This window comes from Natator depressus, chromosome 8, assembly GCF_965152275.1.
Source record: "Natator depressus isolate rNatDep1 chromosome 8, rNatDep2.hap1, whole genome shotgun sequence".
In the NCBI taxonomy this organism is placed as follows: Eukaryota; Metazoa; Chordata; order Testudines; family Cheloniidae; genus Natator; species Natator depressus.
This window is the reverse complement of record NC_134241.1, coordinates 45,270,764-45,297,417: the sequence shown is the minus strand read 5'-3', so window position 1 is coordinate 45,297,417 and position 26,654 is coordinate 45,270,764. Positions and strand designations below refer to the sequence as shown.

Here is a 26,654-nt window from a genome sequence, read left to right as displayed (position 1 = left end):
CCCATAGTTGTATAAATCCTGTATTCTCTTACAGCCCCACGTATGAAGAAAAAGCCTTTCATTAAACATTGTGAGTGACATGAGCCCTTAAGCAGCTGGCACTTTCTCTTGACCAAGTCTGATGATGTCAGCAATATCTGGTGGTGCTTTGTCAGGAGAACTAAAAATCTGGATGCCATGGGTGATCTTGTAATTGAAAGGAAAGTTCTGCTAGAATTGTTCTGATTTATGAGACTCGTATTAGGGCTGCCCAGCTGGCTTTGAACTATAGTTGCAAACAAAGTATGCTGCATTTGTAAATATATTCTATACTACGCCAGCTTCTCCAAAACAATAACATCTTGTAAATGTCCGGAGACCCATCAAATGCTCTGTGCTGGCCACAAGAGAGATTTAATATTCATTGCATATATAGCATATGGACTCATGAGAGACTATAGATAAAGTCAAACGCATTACTCTCAAGCCAAGTCAACAGCTCATGTTTTAAGTGAAGTGCGTTGCCTTTTTCAAGCATTGCTTAAAAGTTGTACCAAATGGACATGCACAGCCTTTGTTCTGTAGTCAGCAGAATGAGACACCTATTCTTTGCTTTGGTTACCATTATTCTTAATGAAAATGGGAGAATAGGGCCCCCTTACTACATTATGAATGCATGCTGAACAATGCTTTTGTGTCCTATCTTTGGAAGCTGTGGTCTCATAGTACTGTGAGTGAGACTTTATATTTAGTGGTGAATATTTTGGTATGTGTTATGGTGGCCACCATTATTACAGGCTTCTTTGAGCATTGCCTGCACTGGTCCCTACGCTGGATGATGTGTGCACTTCAGCGCACAAGCTCAGAAGTTTCTGGGTAAATGTCCATTGGGCTGTGTGTACATCCTACTTGTTGGAGCACAGGGACAGTTCTTTCTGACCGCCACATAGATTGAGCAGAAACTTGGTGGTTTTGTATTGCTACCCCTGTTCGTCCATTACAGAAACCTTTTGTCTCTTCAAGACTTCTGCTCCCAGATGTAGTGATGGCTCTTCAGAGCCTAGAAAGACGAGGCACAAATGGTACCATGAGAATATCTGACCCAGGGCCAGGACAGCTCTGGCATTGAGCAGTTCCTGAGTATCAGGAATGTTTTCTGTGCCAGGGACCCTTGGGAGCTTAGCTTTCAGGCGTGTCAGTGCCTTGCCACTGGGTCTATTGTTTTAATTTCCTTCCTTGTTGTGTACTTGTTGGGTTCTGTAGTGTCGTGAGGAAGTCTTGGTATGGATGGAGGGTTGGTTACCAACTGTTCCAGTTCCTCCTTTATCACCTGTGCATTTGGCCCTTTCTTCCTATTCTTCTGTGGTTCTGGTCTGCTCAAAACAGGTGTGGCATTGTCTTTTTCACAGGACAGGTCCTTGTGTTTTGGTCCAAGCAATGGTGTGCTGTCCAGGGTCTGGTCTCCTATTGCTTTTGCCAAAGCTCTGCTCCAATACTTTTTTAGAAGTGTCTATTAGACCCCACACACTGGTTTATAATGACCACAGATGACAGTCTTTGGATAGTTTAGGGTGCAGAATGATCTAGAATGTTCCTAGAATGAAATGGTTTTCTCTAGAGCATATAATTCACACAAATGTGTTAAAACTGTGAGGAGGATGCTTTTAGCTTTCAGAAGCTGCTAGACCGAGAGCTCCATGTTTCTTCAGGGAAGACAATATATTGGTGATGGCTTATCCTCATCCCTCAGAGTATGTATATGTGGGACGAATCCAATCCCCCATTTCTCTACGTAAAGAGAAGCCTTGCTGTGGAGGTCAGCTGCCTTGAGGGAAATCTGTTTGCCTAGCAGTTGGTCAGTTGGGTGAAAGAAGCCCCCCTTCTTGCAGGGGTTCTCAAAAATGGGGTCGTCAAGGCTGGTGTTAGACTTGCTGGGGCCTAGAGCCAAAGCCTAAGCCTGAGCAAGGGGCTGAAACCAAAGTCCAAGCCCCACCGCCCAGGACTGAAGCTGATTCCTGAGGTCTTCAGCCCTGGGCAGGGGGACTAATGTTACATGCCCCCCACCCAGGGCAGAAGCTCTGGAGCAGCTTTGGCCTCCCTGCCCAGGGCAGCGGGGCTTGGGCAGGCTTGGGCTTTGGTCCCCCTTCCTGGGGTCATGTAGTAATTTTTGTTGTCAGAAGAGGGTCATGGTGCAATGAAGTTTGAGAACCGCTGTTCTAGACTATGGTGTCCAGATGTGGAGAGTTACTCTCCTTAAAACTGACTTTGTCTGCTTTTAATGCCAAATTGCCCTGGTATTTCAGCAGCTACCATAGCCCTCATATGGATGTCCTTGATCTCATAGAATGCCTGTCTCATATACTTTTCTATTCCTGGTCTCCTTCCAGGAAGAGATCTACGTTCTTTTCCTTTGCTTGTGCTCTTAAAGAGCCTATCTCTTCTGTATCATAGAATCATAGAATATCAGGGTTGGAAGGGACCTCAGGAGATCATCTAGTCCAACCCCCTGCTCAAAGCAGGACTTAGGTAATTAAGTCTCAACACTTAGCATGATCTCAGGCTAAGATCATGGGGCACCCTTGTGGTTTAGTGGTCTGCTATTCCCCCACTCCATAGCTGCATATCTGGAGTTCCATTTTAGGCCCATCACTTACATATAGAGTTGGTTTCTTGTCCTTCTGCCAGTTTCTTTGAACCTCTGAACCAGATCTGTGTCCTTGAGCCTGCTGACCCCTGAAGTGTTTTGTAGCTATAGTTTCTGAAAGAAGGGTTAGTGAGCTGCTAGTTTTCTTTTTGCTTTTTGTCCTGTCACGTACATGCAGCTTTCTAGTGGCTAGGAAACAAATTAGTTTGAATTTAAACATTCCAAGTAGTAAAGATGAGAAGTGAAATACAGGACCTTCTACATGATATACTTTTAGAAAGACAACTTTTAAAATTTTCCATGAGATACAGTGGTGCTGTAGCAATTTTTATAGTGGGGGTGCTGAAGGAGGAAACCATGTATTTGGATTGTTATTACTACTTCAAGCCAGGGGGTGTGGCAGCACCCCTAGTTCCAGCACCTATAATGAGATCTGCAGCTTGGAAGTCTTTTAATGCCAGGTGTCTGGTCTGGCTAAGAAATGAATGAGATCAAATATTGTTTTTATGGAAAATATATAAATATTTTTAAAATGTTGCGGCTGATTACGCATCAGGGGAGGCAGGATGGTTCTGTGGCTAAGGCACAGAACCAAGTGTCATGAGAATTAGGTTCTCTTCCTGGATCTGCCACAGACTCTTTGGGAAATCTTAGGGAAATCACTTTATTTATTTTTGCCTTAGTTTTCCTCTTTTTTGTAAAATTGGGATAATCCTACCTAATTACATGGGTTTCATGGGGCTATACTGTTTGTTGTGCATACAACAAGAACAAAAAAACAAAACAAAACCCCACACGTAGCTTCAGGTTGCTATTGATCTTTTATTAAACTCATTTGCATTTGTTCTGCTGATAATCCTTATTTAACCTAGGAGGCTAAAATGTTTCAGCTTGGAAAAAATCATTTTTCCAACTTAATAGATGCAGTCTTAAAGATTAACCTTTTACGCAAATAGGAAAATCCTCAAAACCCATTTCCATTCAAGATTCTAAAATAACAATGACTGGTTATTTGTCATAGATCACATCTTTAAAATTATAAACTACATTTTTTTCTTGTGATTTAAAGAGCTATGAGCCCAATATTCTAATTCATTCCAGTTCTGTTACTTAAAGTGCTAAATAAAAGGCAAATCACTGTTCAAGTTCACATGCCACCATAAACTTTGAAAAAATGCAGATTTTTGGGGGTTGAAATAGATATGCAGTGTATATTTTTGTTTTCATTTATAAGGATTTTAGCTAAAAATTCTTTACTCTGTTTTCTCTGTTGCTGTGCTTTGTTTGCACCAGTGTGAAAACACATTCATTCATAAATAGATTTTAAGGCTACAAGGGATCTTTAGATCATTTAGTTTGACAACACCCATATGACACAGGCCACAGAATTTCACCCAGTTATCCCTGTATTGAGGCCAATAACTTGAGTTTGACTAAAGCATCTCTTCCAGAGAGACATCCAGTCTTGATCGGAAGACTCCAATAATGGATAAACCACCACTTCTCTTGGTAGCTTGTTCCAGTGGTTAATCATTTTCACTGTTAAAAATTTCTTTCATTTCAAGCCATTGGCTCTTCTTACACTTTTCTTCATTACATTGAAGAGCCCTTTAGTACCTGATATTTTTTCCCTGTGAAGGTACTTACACCATAAGCAAGTCATCTTCCATCTTTTTGATAAACCAGACAATTGAGCTCCTTAAGTCTCTTGCTATAAGGCATTTTCACCAGCCCTTGAATAACTTTTATGGCTCTTCTGCACTCTCTCCAATTGTTCAACATCCTTTTTAAAATATGGATGACATATTATGGACAATGTAGTATTCTAGTATTGGTCTTACCAATGCTGTATACAGAAGTAAAATCACCTTCCTACTCCCCACTCACCTTTTTATATATCCAAGGATCACATAGGCCCTGTTTGCCAAAGTATCATGCTGGAAATTCATATTGAGTTGCTTGTCCACTATAAATCCTAAATCCATTCCAGAGTTGCTGCTTTCCAGGACACAGTCCCCCATTCTGTAGATACAGCCAACAGTCTTCTAAACTTGCATTAGGCTGTATTTGAATAAAATGTGTTTTTCCAGTCTCGGCTTGTGGCAGTTGAAGGTTTATGACACCTGGAGTATGGGATTGTCACTGATTATCTTGACTAACGGACATTGATGGACCTATCCTCCATGAACTTATGTAATTCTTTTTTGACCCCTGGTTATACTTTTGGCCTTTACAATATCTCATGGCAAGGAGTCCCACAGGTTAACTGTGTGTCGTGTGAAGTACTTCCTTATATTTATTTTTAAACCTGCTGCCTATTTCAGTAATATTTATGCATGTTAATAATTCCAAAATGGAAGACCGACAAGGGACATCTTCAGAGTAAAAAGCTTTGAGTTTCATCAAACTGATCATATATTTTTTTTAGATCAATAAGGTAAGGTAAGTTAATTTCAAGTTTTTTGAAGTAAAACTTGCTACACATACACCCATCTTTTATTGCCACCTGGTGGCAAGATAGAGCTTCCTTTAGTTTCTCTCCACAAGCATTTAGCTATTAAAAAACATGAACTCTAAAATGTTCTAACATTAATTTTCTTGAATCAGAGTTTGTTGTCTTTGATCTTAAAACAAATGAAGATAAAACCCTTTTAAATGAGCCCAAATGAAAACTTTTTAATATTAAAATGTATTTTCATTGCTGTTTTTCCTCTTGGGTAACTTGAGCTGATGAAACTGGGGAAGTGTTTTGTTACTTAACCTTTCCTGATAATAACAGGGATGTAAAGTTAAGAATTAAACGAATGAGATATGATAACGAGTTCAGTTTTAATTAGGGCTTTCTGCTAGTTAATCAACTAGTGCATCAGGCCTGGAGTTTGCAAAGCAGTGAGGCTGCAATGTAATTGTCTTTCATGAAAGATAAATATATAAAACACCTCATCATTATGATGGACTCTTTGCATATTTAGATATGTCGCGGGCTAGCCCAGTGAGCTGCTGGATGGTGTATCAGTTAGATATCTCGGGGGGCGGGGGGAAGAAGTACTTTAGATTTTCAGTGACACCTGATAATTACTGAAGAAAGATCCCTCTGGTTCTCGTCAGAAATGGACAACACAGCACCACATCTTTACAAAATTCACCTTGCAATATTGTATCCTGCTGCTCTGTGCAATATAAATCAGGAGTATAATGGAACCCCCTTTTTGAGCCTTTATTGAATATGTACTTGGTTTTTTTTTTTTGTTTTTTTTTACTTTTCTTGGGAAGATTGCATCTCTGGCTCAGTGACCCTTCAGGCAGGCACTGTCCATTAAATAACCTCCTTTGTACAGCTTTGGAATTCCTTTCTCAAGTAGTCGTGCCATTCCATCTGATTTAATCTTGCATCCCTCATGTCCAAAGCAAATTTATCTGAAATATATATCAAATTGTAATCATTAGATATAAAAAGAGCAAACAGATATCTATCTTGCAAGGACACAAGTACTTAGAAAATCAGATGTTTATCAACAGTATCTAAAACTACAGTGTCAAGGTGAGTGAGAGTAGCTGTGACTCAGATATAGATATATATATAGATATAGATATATAAAGGCAGGCAAAAACTCTCCATCAGGCATTGGGGCTGACATGATTAGGTCAACAGTCATAACAGGAAGTGGGAAATAAAGCATCCTATGAAATTTGCAGAGCTGCTATTTGGACATCACTTCACTGATTCCACTTGCTGTTTCTGTGGATACAGCCTTCAGATGGTGGATGTGATCTCTTAAATCCAAAGCCTGCTTTTTTGCATTCATTTCCCTCCTTTTTTTCCCCCCCACTGCTCCCCAGCACTTTCAGGTCTCTTCCAAATAGATTCTTTGTGTGAGTATGAGAGTGACACTTCCCCCCCACAACCTCACCTGTAACTATCTCTTCTCAAAACAAGATGCCATCAGCCTTGAAGGATCCCAGTATTTGTGTGCTAAATAATAAAAATTGCCAGCTGGCATGTAACTGTTTTGCTAGGACTTTGGTTACATGGTGTTGCATCTTTGGAATCTTCAAACCCCTGCATAGGTTGAGCCCACATTCTAGAAGCTTCTAGCACAAATGCCACCCACCTGCATCAATGAGTGGAGAAAATGGTGGGGCCGGCAGTGAAAAGAGGACAGCCCGAGCGGCAAGGTAGGAAGATGCTTGCCAAGGACAATCGGTAGCTCCTCCCCGGGAGTCTCTGGCACCTGTTGGCCTGCTGGGAGAGAGGGATGTTGATTGGTCAGCATACCCCAGCTCCCAGGATTTGGCTCTGCACAGAGGCCATGTGGAACCGCTTATGCTCCGTTCCAGGAGAGGAATGGTTACTCACCAGCTTGCAGCAACAGCAGTTGTCGTCGTCCTCAGGATGCAAAGGAAGATGGGTGAGGATTGTGGGGGAGGGGTCCCCCATGTGTCGCCAGGTGGCATCATTCCTAACGAAACACAGGTAGGAGACAGGACAGCTTATGCAGGATCAGATTGCCCACTCGGGAATCATCTGACTAAAGGGGTTAAAGAAAAGATTTGGAAAGGGGAGTTTCTGGATTTATTGACCTTGGGAAAAAGGAAGCTGAGGGAGGGGACAAAAAGCACAAACGAGGAAGGATAAACCCCACAGACTGAAGGTGCCTCAAACTCTTGAGAACTGGTGCACAGTCTTTTGCATTTATGCCTGTACAATTTGTGACAGGAGCCCCAAGAGCTGAATTTCCTTGTTTAAGTAGCAGGACTTAATAGCGAGGACTCATGCCATATATGTGGGTGCGGCATGGTAAGGAATGACAGAGAATTTAGGCAGAAGAGACTGATTTACTCTGAGGTAAAATAGACAGGACCTTTGGGCTGGAATGTGACTCTTTACTGCCCTGCCCAGCTGGCATTCATGGATAGCAGGTTGCCAGTGCCAAAACCTCAGCTTCAAAATGCATATGTAAAAGCCTACATGTGCTGTGTGCTTAATGATGGGAAATGTTTAACTTTCCAAGGCAGGTACAAACACTGCTGTAGGAGGTGCAAGGGTCAGCATTGTGCACTCTCCTGTTATCGGGGTAAAGGTGGTTCTAACAGGGCAGTAGGAAAGGGGGACTTGCAAGGTCCCAGTGCTTCAGGAGATGCTATGGGGGAGGCAATAGCCATGTGAAAGGCTCCTCCAGTTAAGATATGGGTGTAATGGAACTTGTTGTGGGACTAACCTAGGAAAACAGATGCTGCTGATTTGTGGAATGGATTTTCAGCAGGTTTTCGAATTCCTTATAAAGGCATGAGGTGCCCCTCCTGGCCAGAGAACTTGAAGTCTGGTGGAGGCTTTGAGTATATAGTTAGGGCAAAGATGACCACAGAGTTGGGAGCAAGGAGAGTGGCAGGTGAGGCCCCTTCTGGTGTATTCTAATGCCAGGTTTCTTTCTCTCCTGAGTGTGGCACTAAAGAAGGTGAAGGGAGAACAAAGGATGATCTATCACCTGTCTGACCCAGGGGGCTCATAAGTAAAAGACTGTATTGATCCTCAGCTGTGTTCAGTGAGATATTTGTTATGTGACGCTGGGGTAGCCATGGTTCAGGAATGTGGTTCTGGGGCGCTGTTGGAAGAATGTGACATCAACTCTGCATTCCAGTTGCTTCCAGTGTATCCCAGGGACTTTAACCTGCTTGGGTTTCAGTTTGAGGGCCAGTACTGTTTTGATAAAGCTATGCCCAGGAGATGTTCGGTGTCGTTTGCTGCTTTTGAAGGATTCAGCTCCAGGCTGGAGTGGGGCAGTTGTGAGTGAGAATGGCCTGCCTCACGCGGTGCACTATCACAACGATTTTTGATTTGCAGGAGGGTTATGGACAGGCTACAGTGAGCACATGCTACAGGTATTTCAGAACCTAGCCAAGAACCTTGGGGTCCCCTCTGCCAAGGAAAAAACAGAGGGCCCTACCCAAAGTGTAATGTACCTGGGCATCTAACTGGACAGTTTGGGTGTCTCTAGGTTCCCTACAGACAAGTTAGGATTGATTAGGGCACTGATATGGGCTCTCAAAGGAGCAAAGACAATTACTCTGAGGGAACTACAGGTGGTCCTGGGGCTCCTAAACTTTGAACGCTGGTTGGTGTCTCCCAGTTGGGCATTTTGTGCTCATCTGGTGTTGGCCTTCTCTGGAGTGCAAAAACCCCAAGGGGAATGAAAGAAGACTTAGAAGTGTGGGAAATATTCCTGGAAGAGTTTAATGGGGGTTCAATATGGTGGTTGGCCTGGTGGCTCAAAACTGAGCTGTAGGTAGTCAGATGCCTCAGGAGGCATAGGTTTTGGGGATTACTTTCAAGGATATGAGCGTGCACAGAGGTGGCCAGAAAGCTCTGTGGTGCAGGGTATTACAGGGGACATCACCTTCCTTGAGTTTTTTCTTATACTGGTGGCAGTCACTGTTCGGGGAGCAAACTTTCAGAACAAAAAAAGTTGGTTTCTGTTGTGACAACAAATCTGTGGCCCATATTGTAAATGGACAGTTGGCTACCCTGCTCGGATAATGAGGCTGGTGAGGGCCTTCGTTTTACACTGCTTGCAGCTTAATACCCTTTTCCGTGCAGTGCATGCCCCGGGAGTGGATAATGGTGTTGCCGACACTCTGTCTTGATTTCAGAATGACAGATTCCAGGAACTCATCCCACCAGCCAACAAGGATCCATGGGTGATGACTCAACAAGTCTGGGCTCAAGACAGCTGTGGGACTAGTAGAGGATTCTGTTGACCGGTGGCCAGCCTTACAGAGTTCAGAGCGTTTAAGCACAGGAAGGGCGTCACCATGGGTGGCCCATAGCTACACACAAGGTGGTGTGATATGTGGTGTCTTTGATCCACTGTGTTTTGGCTCCCTCCGCTATCTCTGGCCAGCTAATGGGTCTGGGAAACCCACCAAGCTACTCCTGTAGGACAGGCCCATGTGGGCATTTCATGGTGCAGGAACTCTTAGAGGGGTGGGTCCAGGAGGGGCGGCCGCCAGAGGGACAACAGGTAACCCGTAACATTGGAAACACTAACAGGATTCCAACAGGCTGTCACAGAGTCACTGGGGCAATGCTCTAGAACTACACCATACGAAGCCAGTCAGGACTCTGGGGGAGCATGCCACCTCTCTCTGAGCATACTGTCTCCAGGGCAAGAAGCTTACAAAGCTTCGACCTTCCTGGTCTGATCTTGGAGCATTCAGCATCCCCCTTCCACACCATGTGCTTGCCACAGCAAGTCCGCCCAGGCTGGGCCCTGGGGAAGCCAGAGGGTCCTGCACCCCAACTCTGCAACCAGACGTGACTCTCAGACAGCCGGTAAAACAGGTTTATTAGTCGACAGGAACACAGCGTAGAACAGAACTTGTTAGCACAGAAGTCAATGACTTTCAGCCAAGTCCATCCTGGGGGGGAGCCCAGAGCTCTGGTCCTCCCCCTGCACCTCTAGCCAGCCGAGACTGACTCACTTCCAGCTGCCTGGCCCCTGCCCTGGCTGTTGCTACTCCCCCGGCCTTTGTCTCTCTTCCTGGGCCAAGAGTCACCTGGTCGCACCCCCCTCCTGGGTCTAAGGTTATAAAGGGGTGGCCATAGCATCCATGCAGGCAACCCCCACAAAAGTCTCACACCCTTATTCTAACCACCTAGACATTGGTGCAATACACAGAGAAACTGAGGTACACACAGCATTCATGCAAAACAGTAAGGCTCACATACAACATAACAAGGGAAAATCCCCACTTCGTCACACAGGCTCTGCCATAGGTCTGCAGTTGTGGGAGGGAGGCCATTTTATTTAAGGTGGCATTTGTTGCTACCTCTTTGGCGTGAGTGAGTAAGCTGGTGCCTATGGCATCTGTGGACAGGTCCCAGCATGCGTGAAGTGTAACAGATGTGCGACTATCTGCAGGAGCGGTGACCCTGCTCTTAAGGTACTGGAAAACAGACCAGAAGGGAAAGCGGGCTTATGTGGTGTTAAAGGAATGTGCAGATGGGCCCTGTACAGACAGAATCTGGGGCCTGCAACCAGGACTGCTGTTCATACATGGTGATGGCAGTTGCCTGACAAGATACCAGTTTGTCACAGTATTGAGAAAACCTTGCACTACTGCTGTCTTGACCACTCCTCCCCATCCCCCCCTCCCCCCAAATTTGGTACTTGTTCTTTGAGGATCTGGACAGTAACATTAGTGGCTACAGGGTGTTTTGGCCCACATCAGGTGCAGGCAATAGGGAGCTCGAAATCAAGGTATTACAGGACTTATGTCTGCACCTTGGAAAATATGGCAGGGAATAGCAAAATGTAACTAAACCAATGTGCTTGTTTGTTTCAGAAGCTACACTGAGTATATGCGGTGTCTTGATTTGCAGGCACTCTGTAGTTCATTGGGCCCACAAGAGAGCAGCCAGAACGGCAGCTGGGCCGAAGCAGTTCGCCTCCAATGATTTGGCAGAAGAGGCGTACATTGGGATCAGCTCATGCCACTTCTGCACTCGCTGACAAGCAATGCGCACACATCTCACATCCTGATTATTCACCTCGGTGAGAATGGTCTTGGCACCAGTATAGGACTTAACTCAAGGGACAGAATCCAGAGGGACGTTAGCTTAATTGAGCAATCATGGCTGGAGGTGAGGTGAGCAATGCTTGCAAGGCAGGTCTGGTGGGGAGCTGCAGACCCAGCCTGCATTGACAGGACTAGAAACAACGTGACTTGAGAGGGTCACCAAGGTATTCCTTGACACGGGGGGAGGGATGGTCAGCAATACAGTATAGCAACATCTGTTACCACTGACTGGTAGTTTTTAGAGATGACTGTGTACATTTGTCAGATGGAGGTGTGACATATGGCTACAGGATGTAAGGGAATGGACAGGGCAGGAATTGTGATACCGGGCAATGTGGTTGGGTCAGGGGGAGTGACCAAGCTAGTCACTGGCACCCGCTGTGGCTAGTTTCCAGTGTGGTTAAGAGAATGAAATGAATGGTTCCCAGAGGTAAAAGACCTGGGATTTTGTTGAATGGCCTTGGACACGTGGTAGGATGAGACCTTTGGGCTTCGCAGCCTGAGGTCAGATTTTTGTGGCCATCGTGGGCCGAGGTCCCCACCCTGCTGCAACCTCTGTCCCTCTTGGGGCGGGGGGTGCTAGGACTCAGTGCTGATTTCTGGGGGGAAAGGCTGAGTAGAGCCTACCCCAGGTTATGGGTTATATGATGATGAGCCCTATAAACCCTAGCACCAGTTAGGGCTTATATGAGGAGCGCTACCCTCAAACTGGAACCAGTTAAATGCCTGGTATGGGAGAATAGGGGTGATGGATGGGTAGCATCCCTCCCTTGTGTTAAAGTTTAATAAGAGTTGCGATCTGCCACTTAATTCCATGCATGTGTCTGTGCTCATTTTGCTGCCGTGTCAACATTGACTACCTTTGTGAGATGCAATGGACATACCTAGCCCAGCAGTTTCAAGCCTCCTAGACTGATGGATTTATAAGACAATTTATAGGTGGGGATAAAATTGCTCTATTCGTACAGTGCTTAGAAAACAAATCTCTATTAGTGCTTATTAGCAGCAGAATATCAGCATGTTCAGTGTCATAAACCTCAGAATGGGTGTAGAAATGGGAACGAAGAGGTCAAATAAGAGGGACAGTTTGGAAACATGTTGTTTTATTTTACCAGTTTGCATCATTTTCTGTCCAATCAATATCTGCCAGAGTAATCCGTTATCAAAGCATTTATGGTTGGGGAGTGTCACGAAGCAATGACTCACCAGTTCAGCACCTCCTGCTGGTCATCCTGGGAATTAGCTTTTTCCAGCTCCGGAGCACCCTCTGCTGGTCAGTGTCTCACTTGCCTCAGGCCCCGTGTCCCTCCCAGATCCTGGTGCCCCTTTACCTCAGGGTTCTGCCTCCAGCAGTACCCCCTTACTCTGGGTCTCCCCTACTAGGGGAACCGCCTACCCCCACCTTGCCTCAGTGGCTACTGCCAGTTGTCATCTCACCCCTTCTCACTGGGGCAGACTGTAGTCTATAAATCACTCATCATCTGCAAGGGGGTTGGACCAGCTGCTTTTGCCTAACCCCAGGCTACACCTCTGTAGCCTCAGTACCTGCTTTGGGCCTTATCCAAGCCTCAGCCTGGGGAGTTGTCAGGCTGGAGCTCCCCAGCTCCTCTTGCCTTTCCGCAGCGCTGCTCTACCTCAGGTCCCCAGCTCAGCTCCCAGGCAGCCAGATGCTTCTCTCACCACAGCTAAAGAGAGACTGACTGAGCTGGCTCACAGCCCTTTTATAGGGCCAGCTGTGGCCTGTTTGGGGCATGGCCCTAGCTGTGGCTGCTTCCCCAATCAGCCTAGCCTTTTCTCTCCCAGAGCGAGGTAGCTGCCCTGCTACAGGGAGAATAACCCCATAACTGGTGAAATGTGGTGGAATTCTTTTGAGTCAGTTTTCTGTTATTTTTAAAGTGCAGAGTTGGCTTTAAATATGTGTTCGTCTCAAATAGTTAGGTAGCTTTATATTTGCTCTCAGTACAGAGAGAGGTTTTTTATATTTTTGCTTTTTTCCCCTGACTTTTGAATGTATTCTCTCCCTCTCAACATACCTTGACTTCATAAAACAAATGTGTCCAAAAATTAAACATTAGAAAGGGTCAATATTATCAGATTAATATCCAATATGTCCTCTTTCTGGGGACTATACCTTGAATATGCAAGGAGGACTGGACTTGGAGAGATTTTTCACCTTAGGCTTCTATGATCTTGCTGTTACAGAGAGTAAGGGAGAGCATGAAAGCCATGACAAACAATTTTCTAGTCTGTTTTTTGAAATGAATCATCTTTATTTGCTGACTAGTTCCTGTTTGGCAGTTACTTCTGCAAAGGATTTAAAGAATTGTTTTCTAATTTTAATGGTTTTTGCTATGTCATTAATGTACATCTTTGTCAAGATTACATTCGATTCTACGTTTATGGAGACACTCGTGCAAGCAGGCTGTTTGCTTTGCTGCCAAACGTAGTCAAAGGACTGGAGGGAAGGTTCATAAACAAAACACCACTTGTTCAATGCAATTTTTATTCTGTAGACCTATTTAGTCTATAACACTTCAAACACACCACACGTTACATACTTAATTTAAACACATTTCTTTAGAATTGGAGGGAGCACACGTGTTCCTAGTTCAAGTCTCATGGCAACAATTACTAACCTAGTTAAGCACACTACATTTCATCCAAATTGCAGTATAGTAATTGCAGAGGTTTTAAATTTTGCAGATAGGGGTGCTGTGTTACTAAGAGTCAAGTAGAACAAAGGGAAGCTTCTTTTAGCATCACCTGTGTCAGTGACCCAATGGAGAAAGCCAGCTGTACACTCAGTGCTAATTCTTTCAATTTTGAAATCTTTTCCTGGAAAAAATCTGATGAACCACAGTAACAGCTACTCTGAAATAATTGTAGATAAGTTTGCACAATTTGCTTTGTATCAAGGAATTCATGCAGAACTCTGTCAAAATAAGGGCCAGCCATCAGCTTATTTTCATCCTTAAAGAGCAACCCTCCATTTTTTGGGACCAAATACTTTACAAGTTTGAAGAACTTACAAATCTGATTGATCAGCTGTGATACTCTTTACTCACTATTGTGGATCATATACTTGCTCTCTTTTTGTTTGTTCTGTTAGTAGTTAACTATTTTGCATATATGAAATAAATTCACTTGTTCTTGTACAGCCAGTTCTAAAAAAGAATACAAGTTATATTGGATTCTTTAAATTGTCAAAGGCAAACCAGAAGGTTTTAGCTAGATGATCAACAAACAAAAAAATTTGCTGTGGAATTATGTTGCAGCATTTTTATACACCTTAAATTAGGGAATTAATTTCATTTTCCCCTATCTTTGGGATAGTGGGGTTCTTGGATCTTCACATCCGCCTTCCGTCCCAACATACACACTTTCAAATCAGAGGGATTGCAAAAGTTTAGAGGGAAGGTTTTTTTCTTTTGTTTTTCAGTCAGTTAACTAATACCATTGATGCGTAAGTGGCTATTTTCTTGTTTCATTTCTTTGTACAGCTGAGCCAATAACATTTATTAGTGAAAAAATGACTCAGAAGGTTCAAGAAACAGACTTTAGTACTGATACATGTTGTGTTCCAGTAATCATAGTTCTCAGTCCAGCTACTGTAGTCTCAATTGCTTTGTATTTGAGTCCCTAGCAAGTTTTTGGTTTTATTATTTTTTCACAATCTGCTCCTTATTCTGTTAATTTAAGTTGTATTTAGTCAAACTCTTCTTTATGCTGTTATTCCAGAAGATCAGGTGCCACAGATAAAAGTAATGAATTGCATCCAATAAACTTGTTTGTTTTTTGTTTTTAAGCAAACCTTTCCATTCTGGGCTATCTTCATCTGTAGGAAATCTGCCTACACTATTTGGTCACCCACCTAACTTTTTCCTTGTGATCCTCAGTGACTTCAGCATGCTTTTCTAGAGAACTGTCTAGAGAACACAAAGGATGTGTCTTGTAATCTTCGAAATTTTTTGTGATACGTAAAGATACTATTGATGTTTGTTACAGAATATGCCGAGTTCCTACACTGCAAAGGGAGGAAGTTTACAGATTTTGATGAAGTTCGTCAAGAAATTGAAGCAGAAACAGACAGAGTGACGGGTCTGAATAAAGGCATTTCTTCAATTCCTATTAATTTAAGAGTGTATTCCCCACATGGTAGGTAAAGTCATTCTACTCTGTATTTATGTAACTAATATTATATATTCTGTTTGTTCTCATTGCTTGACTAAAAAAATTCCAGAGAGACACTATTGCTAAAATTGACTTAGAGTGAAAGTTTTGAGGATGTATAATTCATGTAACAGTATATGATCTGAAAAGGCTTCCTTCTGTTTGATTACTCCCTTTCCTGAACTTTGAACCCTGTCTATGTGAAGAAAGTGACGTAGTGTAGACAATGGATTGTCATCAACTGGTATAGAAAATGGTTAACAGTGTAGAGAGGACTAAACCATTTTTTTAAATCCTTACTGAAGAAAACTGGACTTTTAGATGATCATCATATGCAACCCAATTTTCAGAAAGGCTAATTTGGACATGAAGCCACATCCTCAGACACACTGAAATTTCCACTATAGCATGAAAGTTATATCCTGTAATGGTATTACAAACTGCATGAGGTAGACGCATATCCTAAGGCAATACACAGATAAGTTTTTATAAAGGTTTTGAGTAATCTGATGAAACTGCTTCAGTTTCAACTAATTCTTAATTAGTTAAATGTCACATGTATAGACATACTAGAATATAAGGAGTTGATGAAAGCTGACAACTTTACCTATGTTGCTTTTGGGATATGCATCGCTCCTTTAGTATTTCAGAATAATTAGTGAAAAAATATTGTTGTATTTCTTCTCCATTAACCTAGATAGGTCAGTTTTATATGAGATGGAGTGCAAAATTGAGTCTGCATTTTTAAAATAATAATCATGATATGAGTCATATGATCTCCAGATAAACTCTCACCTTCCTTTAACAGTATTTTGTATTTTTTAACTTTTTTTCATCCGGACATCCCAAAGCACATTTATAAATGTTAAGTATATAGCTCCATTATAAATTTGTAGTTGTTGAAAATGTCACTTCGATGTCCCAAGAAAATGCCTTTGATTTGCTCAAGTTTTGATAAACTTAGGTGCCGAAGAAACTTGTTGTTACAGCAGATACTGCTCTTGTTTTAATATTCTCTTCAGTGACGGTGTGTCAAGCTCCTCTATGTGGCATAGTTACCACCAATATAGACCACATAGCATTGACTCATTGGCTCATGTGTCAGGTAGCTGGCAACCAATGTGGAGAAAATAGGATTCCCCAGTTGTTTTCTCTCTTGCACATTAAAACAACTTATGCTGTTGGCTGAGGTACCATCTTTTCTGTCTGCATCAATCCATATCATCTTGATCATGAACTGAAGAGCAAAATAATAGAAGTAGGGGAGGATAAGAAGAAGGTGCTTTATCTATAATCAATCTTTTCAGTCTTCCATAGTGGGTCCATTCTGTACTTGTGGTGCTAGACCTTGCTTCAGTCTTGTGTGGGCCTGCTATAGCCTGTGGCAGCAGGGCTCAACTGGGTTACCATGATTCATAGCTCCCCAGTGGAACAAGCTGACTCTCTGGATATCTAGAAGAGGAATCTGAGCAAGTTGGCTGTTACCACCCAAGAAAGAGATCTTGGAGTCACTGTGGATAGTTCTTTGAAAACTTCTGCTAAATGTGCTGCAGCAGTCAAATAGGCTAACAGTATTTTAGAAAGTGTTAGGACAGGGTCCCCAACGCGGGGCAGTTGTGTGCACCCACAGGACACTGCGCCGCCGAAATGCCGCCGCCGCCGAGCGCGGCCGCCAGAGAACCGCCCGCTGAAATGCCGCTGAGAAGCATTGCCGCTTCTCGGTGGCATTTCAGCAGCGGGGTGTCTGGCGCCCGCCATAGTCTTCTGGGAATAGGAATGTGCTATTCCCACAGAAAGGTTGGGGACCACTGTGTTAGGAAATGGATAGAAAATAGGATAGAGGATATCATAGTGCCGCTGTATAAATAGATGGTCTGCCTAGGCCTTGAATATTGTGTCCAGTTCTGGTAGTCCAGTCTCAAAAAGGATATAGTGGAACTGGAAAAGGTTCAGAGAAGGGCAACAAAGATGATCATAGATTGGAACAGCTTCCATATGAGGAGAGACTAAAAAGATTAGGGCTGTTCATCTTAGAAAAGAGACAACTTGGATTCACCAAAGGCAAGTCATGCCTGACCAACCTGATTGCCTTCTATGATGAGATAACTGGCTCTGGGGATATGGGGAAAGCAGTGGACGTGATATATCTTGACTTTAGTAAAGCTTTTGATACGGTCTCCCACAGTATTCTTGCCAGCAAGTTAAAGAAGTATGGGCTGGATGAGTGGACTATAAGGTGGATAGAAAGCTGGCTCAACAGGTAGTGAACAACTGCTTGATGTCTAGTTGGCAGCTGGTATCAACCGGAGTGCCCCAGGGTCGGTCCTGGGGCCGGTTTTGTTCAACATCTTTATTAATGATCTGGATGATGGGATAGATTGCACCCTCAGCAAGTTTGTAGATGACACTAAGCTGGGGGGAGAGGTAGATACACTGGAGGGTAGGGATAGGGCCCTGAGTGACCGAGACAAATTGGAGGATTGGGCCAAAAGAAATCTGATGAGGTTCAACAAGGACAAGTGCAGAGTCCTGCACTTAGGTCAGAAGAATCCCATGCACTGCTACAGGCTGGGGACCAACTGGCTAAGCAGCAGTTCTGCAGAAAGGACCTGGGGATTACAGTGGATGAGAAGCTGGATATGAGTCAGCAGTGTGCCCTTGTTGCCAAGAAGGCTAACGGCATATTGGGCTGCATTAGTAGGAGCATTGCCAGTAGATTGAGGGAAGTGATTATTCCCCTCTATTTGGCACTGGTGAGGCCACATCTGGAGTATTGCATCCAGTTTTGGGTCCCCTCACTACAGAATGGATGTGGACAAATTGGAGAGAGTCCAGCAGAGGGCAATGAAAATGATCAGGGGGCTGGGACACATGCTTTACAAGGAGAGGCTGAGGGAACTGGGTTTGTTTAGTCTGCAGAAGAGAAAAGTGAGAGGGGATTTGATAGCAGCCTTCAACTCCCTTAAGGGGGGGGTTCCAAAGAGAATGGAGCTTGGCTGTTCTCGGTGGTGGCAGATGACAGAACAAGGAGCAGTGGTCTCAGGTTGCAGTGGGGGAGGTCTAGGTCTATTTTACTAGGAGGGTGGTGAAGCACTGGAATGGGTTACCTAGAGAGGTGGTGGAATCTCCATCCTTCGAGGTTTTTAAGTCCCAGCTTGGCAAAGCCTTGACTGGGATGATTTAGTTGTTGTTGATCCTGCTTTAAGCAGGGGGTTGGACTAGATGATCTCCTGAGGTCTCTTCCAACCCTAATCTTCTATGATTCTATGAACTGGGTGGGTTATGAGAGAAGTCTATAAAATCATGAATGATGTGTAAACAGTAAATAGAGAAGTGTTGTTTATGCTTTCACCCAATACAAAAACTGGATGTCACTGAATGAAATTAATAGGCAGCAGGTTTAATACTCACAAGAGGAAGTAATTTTTCACACAGCTAACCTGTGGAACTCATTGCCATGGGATGTCATGATGGCCAAAAGTATAACTGGATTAAAAAAACAACTGGATAAGTACATGGAGGATAAATCAATCAATGGCTACTAGCCAAGATGATTAGGGATGCAACCCCATGCTCTGGGTGACCCTAAACCTCTGACTACCAGAAGCAGGAGTGGAAAATGGGTGGATCACTCTGTAATCACCCTGTTCTGGGTGTGCCCCCTGAAACTCTGGTACATGCCACTGTTGGGCAAGATGGACCCTGGTCTGACCGAGTATGGTAGCTCTTGTGTTCTTATGGGATCTCCTGCTTGGAGTTTTTTTGTCTTTCCAGTGGGGTAATCCTTGGTAATCCAGTGGGCCAACTCCCCATCCCCATTTTCTGGCTCCCAGCAGCTGGTGAGTTCACTGTCTCCAAGTTGATCCTATGGGAGGGGTGTGTGGTAGGATCAAAATATGAGCATGCCTTCTCTCTCTTTTATTTTTCTCTGCCCCACACACATCTTCTCTGATAATTTCCTGCACCCGTGAGTGGTCAGATTAGCTATGAGAAGATTCCAGCTCCTGCAAATATCGTGGCATTGATGCATGCTCATCTGGTTGGGCCACACTGTAGTGGTTTCCTACCAGAACCTTTGTGGGGACAGAAGAGAAATGTATTGGCCTTCCTTAAGGTACTCACACTTCTGTTCAAGTGAGCTGAGGAAAAACCCAGGATCTTTAAAAGCTCTGCTTGTTTCAGACTTACTCTTCCTTTAGGCATACTGATTAAGCAGGGCTAAAATATACCTGGGAGAATGGGACATCACAAAAGTGTTTGAGTGACTCGCTTCCAAGACATGACTGTCAGTAAAACCTGTCCACTCCCATCTCTAATCTGCTTTGCAGGACAGATGTCTAAAAATCTTGTCTTAAGCTCTTTTATTTTTGCAGTCTTCTGGATTTGGGAAACAGCCTGTGCCATCTCACCTCTGCTCCTAAAATGGGTAGTCATAAAGAAAAAGAGATAGACATGGATGCTTCTTGATCCTAACTGCCCAAATGTTGAGAAACATTCCGCACTTCTCATACAGTTGGGTGCAGGGCTGGATTAAGACCTTTAGAGGCCCTTACACTGAAAAAGATTATGGTGCCCCCCCCCATATGTAATGCAAAATAAAAACAATACTATACCGTAAAATAAAATTCTATTTTTTGAAATGACACAAAACTTACATGTATGCTGAAATTAAAATGGCTTCTTTCTAGATTTTCTGATTGCAAAATTCTGGATAAGTTCATCGAAGCTGACTCAACGAAGCATGTCCGCTTCCATACACAATAGGGAAAGTGAATCAAGTCTGTCCTGACACATTGTTCTGAGGGTTTTTTATTCTTTTCAGCTGAGAAAAAGAACGTTCTGCGGAGCAGTTAGTAATCATCAATATTAGAAAAATACGTAGTGCAAGCTCTACATTTGGAAATATGCCTTGTATTCCATCTTCCAGTATTGTGTCATGAAGAGCAATGTGTCTGAATTTCAGTTTTCCTGTTTCATTAAACTTTACGCGCATATAACAGTGGAACTGCCATACTTCTCCACAGAGATTCATGTTCAAGTCAACAGGGTATGAATCAACTAGCTTTTGGGAACCTTGTGAATATTGTTCATCAGATAAATCCATGTCATTTAGAAAAGAAAATCTACTTGATACTTCTTTGTACACTTCACCTCTCCTCTTCATATGAGCTTCAAGTGTATCAATTATAACGTAGTAAGTAGATACGCGAAATTTGTCTCTAGGATTCAATGCTGTTTCTGTTGCACTGCTATCATTTGCTTGTTTTTTCCTGATTTGCTTATGGGATTGGGCTTCTTTGTAGTTAGTATCAGGCAAGATATCTTTTGATATGTCTTCAGATCTTTGGAAATCATTCCTCGAAGTGTGTAAGTGGTCTGCTAATGGTTGACAGAGGTCTGCACATGTTTTCAAATCCAATTCTTTTTCTTGGAGAGCTTGACTTGTGTGGTAAAAGTGTTGCAAAATTTCATTCCACATGGTCAACATAAATACAAACTCTAGTTCTTGCATTTTGTTTGCAATGTTTTCTGCCTCTCGTATAATTTCTCCCGTTCGTGATTGGTCTTCAGCTATACTTTCTAAGGCATCCACAATCTTTGAGTAGGACTCTAGAATTGCACTTGTTGCCACTGCATGCGCCTCCCAGCGAGTATTAGAAGGAGATTTCAACACACAATCATTGCCCAAATGTGTTTTAAGAACTGCCCATCAGTATGTTGAGGCAGAGAAAAATGTTTAAAGTAACTGGACTGTTGAGAAAAAACTTACTGCCACCGGACAACAGCACTGCGGCCAACAAGATTGACGTGGTATGAATATGGCATATTTGTTCTGTTCTAAAAGCTTCTTCTGCATTCCTTGATAACTCCCTGACATGTTGGCAGCTTGTCATAAGATTTGTTGGATCATATTAAAGAAGTTCTGCATTAAAATCACAAATGAGTTTGATTCCCCATAGTTTAAATTCCAGGGTATTACTAATTAAGAGGTCTCTTGGTTTTTGGTACTGTTTCTCTCCCTCTATGTGTGAAACTTGCAAGCTGCTAATTGCGTTAGTACATTCTAAGACAGAGTCTGAATTCACAGAGAGAGAGACTCAAAGCAATACTCTAACAACAGAAACAGCACCCAGAGACTCCCCGCCCTTTTGTTGTATTAACAATTGTGATTAAAATAGAGATCGAGGATGTATGTGGATGGATGCTTGGTGTGGATAATAACTGAATGATCAGGGAGGTGCCAGCCTAAGAATCCAGTGTCCATCGGCTGAAGAAGGCATCAAGTGGAAATAACCAGAGGACCCCCGGAGGGCAGACTGGAATCCACCCAACAGCCTCAAGAATGGGAGAACCAAAGAACAAGATAACATCTGGCAGCATGGAGCCGTCAGGAATGTGCTATCTGCTGATTGATTCAGCAACAGCATGATGAAGCAATTCCCATAGACTGGCATAGGAAGAAATTCCTATAAAAATGGACTGTACAAAGTGAGAACTTTGGGGTCTGATTCTGCAAACCAACTTCCAGGAGCATCAGATGAGCATCTGACAAGGCCCTGCTCCCTCCTCATGTCCAGGCCACCTGGCCAGTGGCTTGGCATGAGCAACTCTAAGGCTGGTAACTATGATAACAACTTTGCAGAACCTCTGTGTGTGTGTGTGTGTGTGTGTGTATGAATGAATGTGTGAATAAATATGAGATTGAATGGAATGTTATAGCTATAACTAACTGCTTACTATGATTCTTTCTGTATTCACAATAAATGTGGTATTTTGCCTTTTCTCCTTTAATAAGATCCTGCTGGTTGTTGTTTTATTGGTTCAACAGATTGACCTCTGCACTTCGAGAAATCTATTTTGCAAACTTGGCACAGATAGTGCAGTACTGGTTTTGCCATTTCTTCACCAGTGTGGCTTTTCAAATTGAGGAATGTTTATAAATTGTTGAACTGGTTTTCCATCTGTGGGAGACACACATCTTAGTACAATACTCAGTTGATCAATACGTGAAAGATCAGGTGTAGAGTCTACAGATAAACTGAAGTACCCAGCAGTACTTATTTCATCCACAATAGCTGAACAAACTTTGTCACTCATTAGACCAATGAGTTCATCACATATTATCTTGGATAAGTATGATGGGTTACTTTTGCCAGCATTCCCATATTTTGAGATATGGCCTGCTAAAAATGGGTCAGACTGAGCCACAAGCTCCAACAATCCCAAGAAATTTCCATTCTGCAATGATCCAAATGTGTCATTTGATCCCAAGAAAGGCAGACCATGTTCAGCTAATGTTTGAATAACAGCTATAACACGCTGCAAGACATGTTGCCAGTATTCATGCTCCCCTTTAATTTGTTCTTCCATTTTTTGGGTCAGTCCAAAGCCCTGTCTTTGATTTAAATATATCAACACTGAAACTCTGTGAGTGTTGCTATTTTCATGTTGTTCAATTAAAACAGTATTCCGCCAGTCACTAAATCCATCTGCAGCAAACGTTGAAGATTTATACGCAAAAAGTCTGCAAACAGAACAGTACACAGACCCTGTTGATGGTGAATACAGTAGCCATTCTCAAGTGTATTTGTCACCGTTCGCTTTCATGCCAAAAAATAGTTTTTGTGGACAATATCTTGTTTGTTTGCCAATCAAGTCCGACGTGATTTCTCAAATGGCCCAGTGTCGTGTTGACAGTCATATGGTCCACAATCTATCCAGTAAGCTACATCATCAGTACTGAAATCAACCCACATACCAGGATTTTTTCTCCTATTATTTACAGCATGAGCAGGTTCAGTCTCTGACACATCCACACTTTTTAGAACAATGTCTGTTTTACCACCAGGAGTAGGATGATCAGTTACAGTCTGACACATCCACAGGTTCTGGAATGGTGTTTGTTTCACCAGTAGAAGAAGGGTCAGTCTCTGAAACACCTCCAGGTTTTGGAACGATGTCTGTGCTACTGAGAGAAGATGTTGCTTCTGATGGATTTGCTTTGAAAAATGATGTCAGCTTTGGAAGATTTTGGAAAATTTCACTAATTTTTTGTTTCTTTTCTTCCTCCAGTTTACATTTCTGTGCTCCACTCAGTTGGTTAGGTTTCATCCTGCCCCTTATCTCAGTTATCTGAACTTTAAAAAAAAACAAAACCAAATTACACAACATACACTATTTTTATGTGTGTATGTATATAAAGAGGAAAAAAAATCAAGTACATATAACTCAGAAGAATATATCAATAATAAAACAAATTTATTGCAGTATATGACAGGATCTGATTTCCTCGCATTATTTCGATCTACGTTAGTAGGACACCCCCCTGGTTTAGGTGGGGATAAGTAATAAAAAGAGAACAGAAAAATGGGGGAAGTGTGTGTAGTGGAGTGTAAGGAAGTCTAACAAAGTTCTGATTTTTCCCATGATGACTACTTCGATGCTTTTTTTGAAATATCAAATATCAAATTTTTTCCAAAAAAATCTATTTTTTTTTTTTGTGCCCCCTGCTTTGCTGGTGCCCTAAGCATGTGCTTAATCTGCCTATTGGGTAATCCAGCCCTGGCTGGGAGTGCATGTTGATGTTGGTTAGTGCTTTTGCCATTTATCCGAAAAAGGAAGTGGAAGTTAGAGACATAACAGGCAGCTGAGCCCACTGGGTAGGGACAAGAAGTTCTGTCTGTCACTATGTAAGGAATCGGCAGCCCTTAAAGCTCTTCACTGTTGGCTCATCCTGATTCATGCTGGAGGCACAAAATACAAGTGTGTGACTCTATTACAACTTCTTACCTGTAAATTTTCTCAGTAATCTTTATCACAAGCTTCTGAAGGGAGAAAGCTTCCAGGTATTTCCTCTTTCACTAGGTCCAGTCCAGTCCAGCCTCCAACTTGCTCCTCAGCCAGTTTCCTCAGATTGCTAAAACTTCAGAATCTTTCCATTAGAACAGTGGCCTCCATCTTGGGCCAGCCAAGGAGAAAATTCCATTGTAAACTCTTTAGAGCCATCACCTGTTGTTCCGTTAACACATTCCTTAAGCACCAGTGCCTGGATCCCAACACATCAACCAGCAAAGCTTTCCATCAGTTGGTGCTTCGGTCAGTTCTGCCTCAGAAATCCAAGAGCTCCTTTTCTCAAGGACAGTCAGTTTTAGAGGCTAGGCTGGATCTTGTCTCCCTCTTCCTCCCACCTCTGCTTGGTGGCCTCAGCTGCTCCGGTAGTTGCAGGGCACTGCTAGTTATATTTGTGGTCTGTACTGGAGACAGTCATCTCACAACAAAACATTTTTTTCGTACTTGCTAAATGTTTTCGACTGTGGGACTCCACCAGTATAAACACCTGCTCAGGATGCTCCAGTTGCAAAGGAACTCAAAAAAATAGCTAGAGCTTGATGTACCATTTAGACTAGCCCTGGGTTTTCAGTTTGGGAAGCTATCAGCTGAGCAGCCTGCTTGGAGGATGATCAGATGAGGACTGTGTGTGAAAATTCCTCTTTCAAATGGACTGCCACCTGACTAATTGATAGGTAAGATGGGAATGTCCCATGGTCTATATTGATATTGGCACACCATGGTTAAATGGGAGAAAAACAAGTTTTACTTTCCCTCAGATCCTAATTAGTTGCACACATACAAAATGGGAAATGACTGCCTAAGAAGAAATACTGCAGAAAGGGATCTGGCCCTGGGGGGTCATACTGGATTACAAGTTAAATATGAGTGAACAGTGTAACACTATTGCGCAAAAAAAAAAAAAAAAGCGAACATCATTCTGGGATGTATTAGCAGGAGTTTGTTGTAAGCAAGACACGAGAAGTAATTCTTCCGCTCTACTCCACACTGATTAGGCCTCAGCTGGAGTATTGTAGCCAGTTCTGGGTGCCGCCTTTCAGGAAAGATGTGGACAAATTCTGGAAAGTCCAGAGGAGAGAAACAAAAATGATTAAAGGTCTCAAAAACATAACCTATGAGAGATGATTGGAGGGGAAAAAAAAGGGGGGGGTGGTTTGGTTTGTAGAAGAGGAGGCTGAGAGGGGACATAACAGTTTTCAAGTACAAAAAAGCTTGTTACAAGGAGGCGGGAGGAAAAATTGTTCTTGTTACCTTCTGAAGATAGGACAAGAAGTAATGGACTTAAATTACAGCAAGGGTGGTTTAGGTTGGACATTAGGAAAAAAATTCCTAACTTTCAGGGTAGTTAAGCACTAGAATAAATTGCCTCGGAGGTTGTGGAGTATCCATCACTGGAGATTTTTAGGAGCAGGTTAGACAAACACCTGTGAGCGATGGTCTAGATAATACTTTTTCCTGCCATGAGTACAGGGAACTGGACTAGATGACCTCTCGAGGTCCCTTCCAGTCCTATGATTCAGGATGTCCAACATGGGCACAACTCTTTGAAAATTCTGCCTTTAATGTTTAATTATGATCTTACAGATACAGATATGGCATCCCAATAGGAGGGTGATTATGCCAAACAATGTAATTTGTAGGTTGTGACAAGCAGTTCCATTCTGGAACAAAACCAAACTTCGTAATGTTGAACTCTTCTGTGACATGGAATTGCCAGTCTTGGCACAGCTCTAGTTGTGTGTGCTTATAAAATAATGTTCAAAAGCCTTTGAAAATTGATACATCTATTCTAACTATGGCTCCCCACTAGAACTTCAGACTTGGATCATCTTTTATTCTCTTTAGGGGTGTAAAGTGTTAACAACAAGCCTTTTGGTCTTATGCCCTTTCTCTTTAGTGCTAAGCCTGACTCTTGTTGATTTGCCTGGAATCACTAAAGTGCCAGTAGGGGATCAACCTTCAGATATAGAGCAACAGATCAGAGACATGATTATGCAGTTCATTTCTCGTGAAAACTGTCTGATCCTGGCTGTGACTCCAGCCAACACTGATCTTGCCAACTCAGATGCATTGAAGTTAGCTAAAGAAGTAGACCCTCAAGGTAAGTGTGAACGGATGTAAACCTTTCCTGCTTTCAGATACCATTGATGAAAATATACCTTGTAGTTTACTGTGGTGGATCATGCATTTAACAGTGCAAGAAAACTCATTACTCATAACTAAAAATTTTATACTGATTTCAACATCAGAAGAAGAATAGGAATTCTGCTCATGCAGCATAATTCAGTAAAATTGTACAATCAACTGAAGTCTAAAAGTAACCAGTGTATGGTAATTGAGTGAAGTATGAAATATACCTAATTGGAAATTTTTGTGACAGGGCCTCTGTCAGCCGAGGAGTCTGTATCGCATCTTGCACCATGGGCCCTTGATG

At 42.8% G+C, this 26,654-nt stretch overlaps 1 protein-coding gene across 5 annotated transcripts in view; it reads left to right on the top strand.

Moving 5' to 3' along the window:
- The window catches only part of DNM3 (dynamin 3), a 301,949-nt gene that overhangs the window by 46,393 nt on the left and 228,902 nt on the right, over nucleotides 1-26,654 (top strand). For all 5 annotated transcript variants that reach the window (XR_012640541.1, XR_012640540.1, XM_074960900.1 and 2 more), the window contains exons 3-4: nucleotides 15,206-15,355; nucleotides 26,118-26,321. Coding sequence is in view for 3 of the 5 variants with exons in the window: in XM_074960900.1 (XP_074817001.1) it covers nucleotides 15,206-15,355; nucleotides 26,118-26,321 (354 nt within the window). In the remaining 2 variants the exon portion in view is untranslated. The remainder of the gene's footprint in view (nucleotides 1-15,205; nucleotides 15,356-26,117; nucleotides 26,322-26,654) is intronic.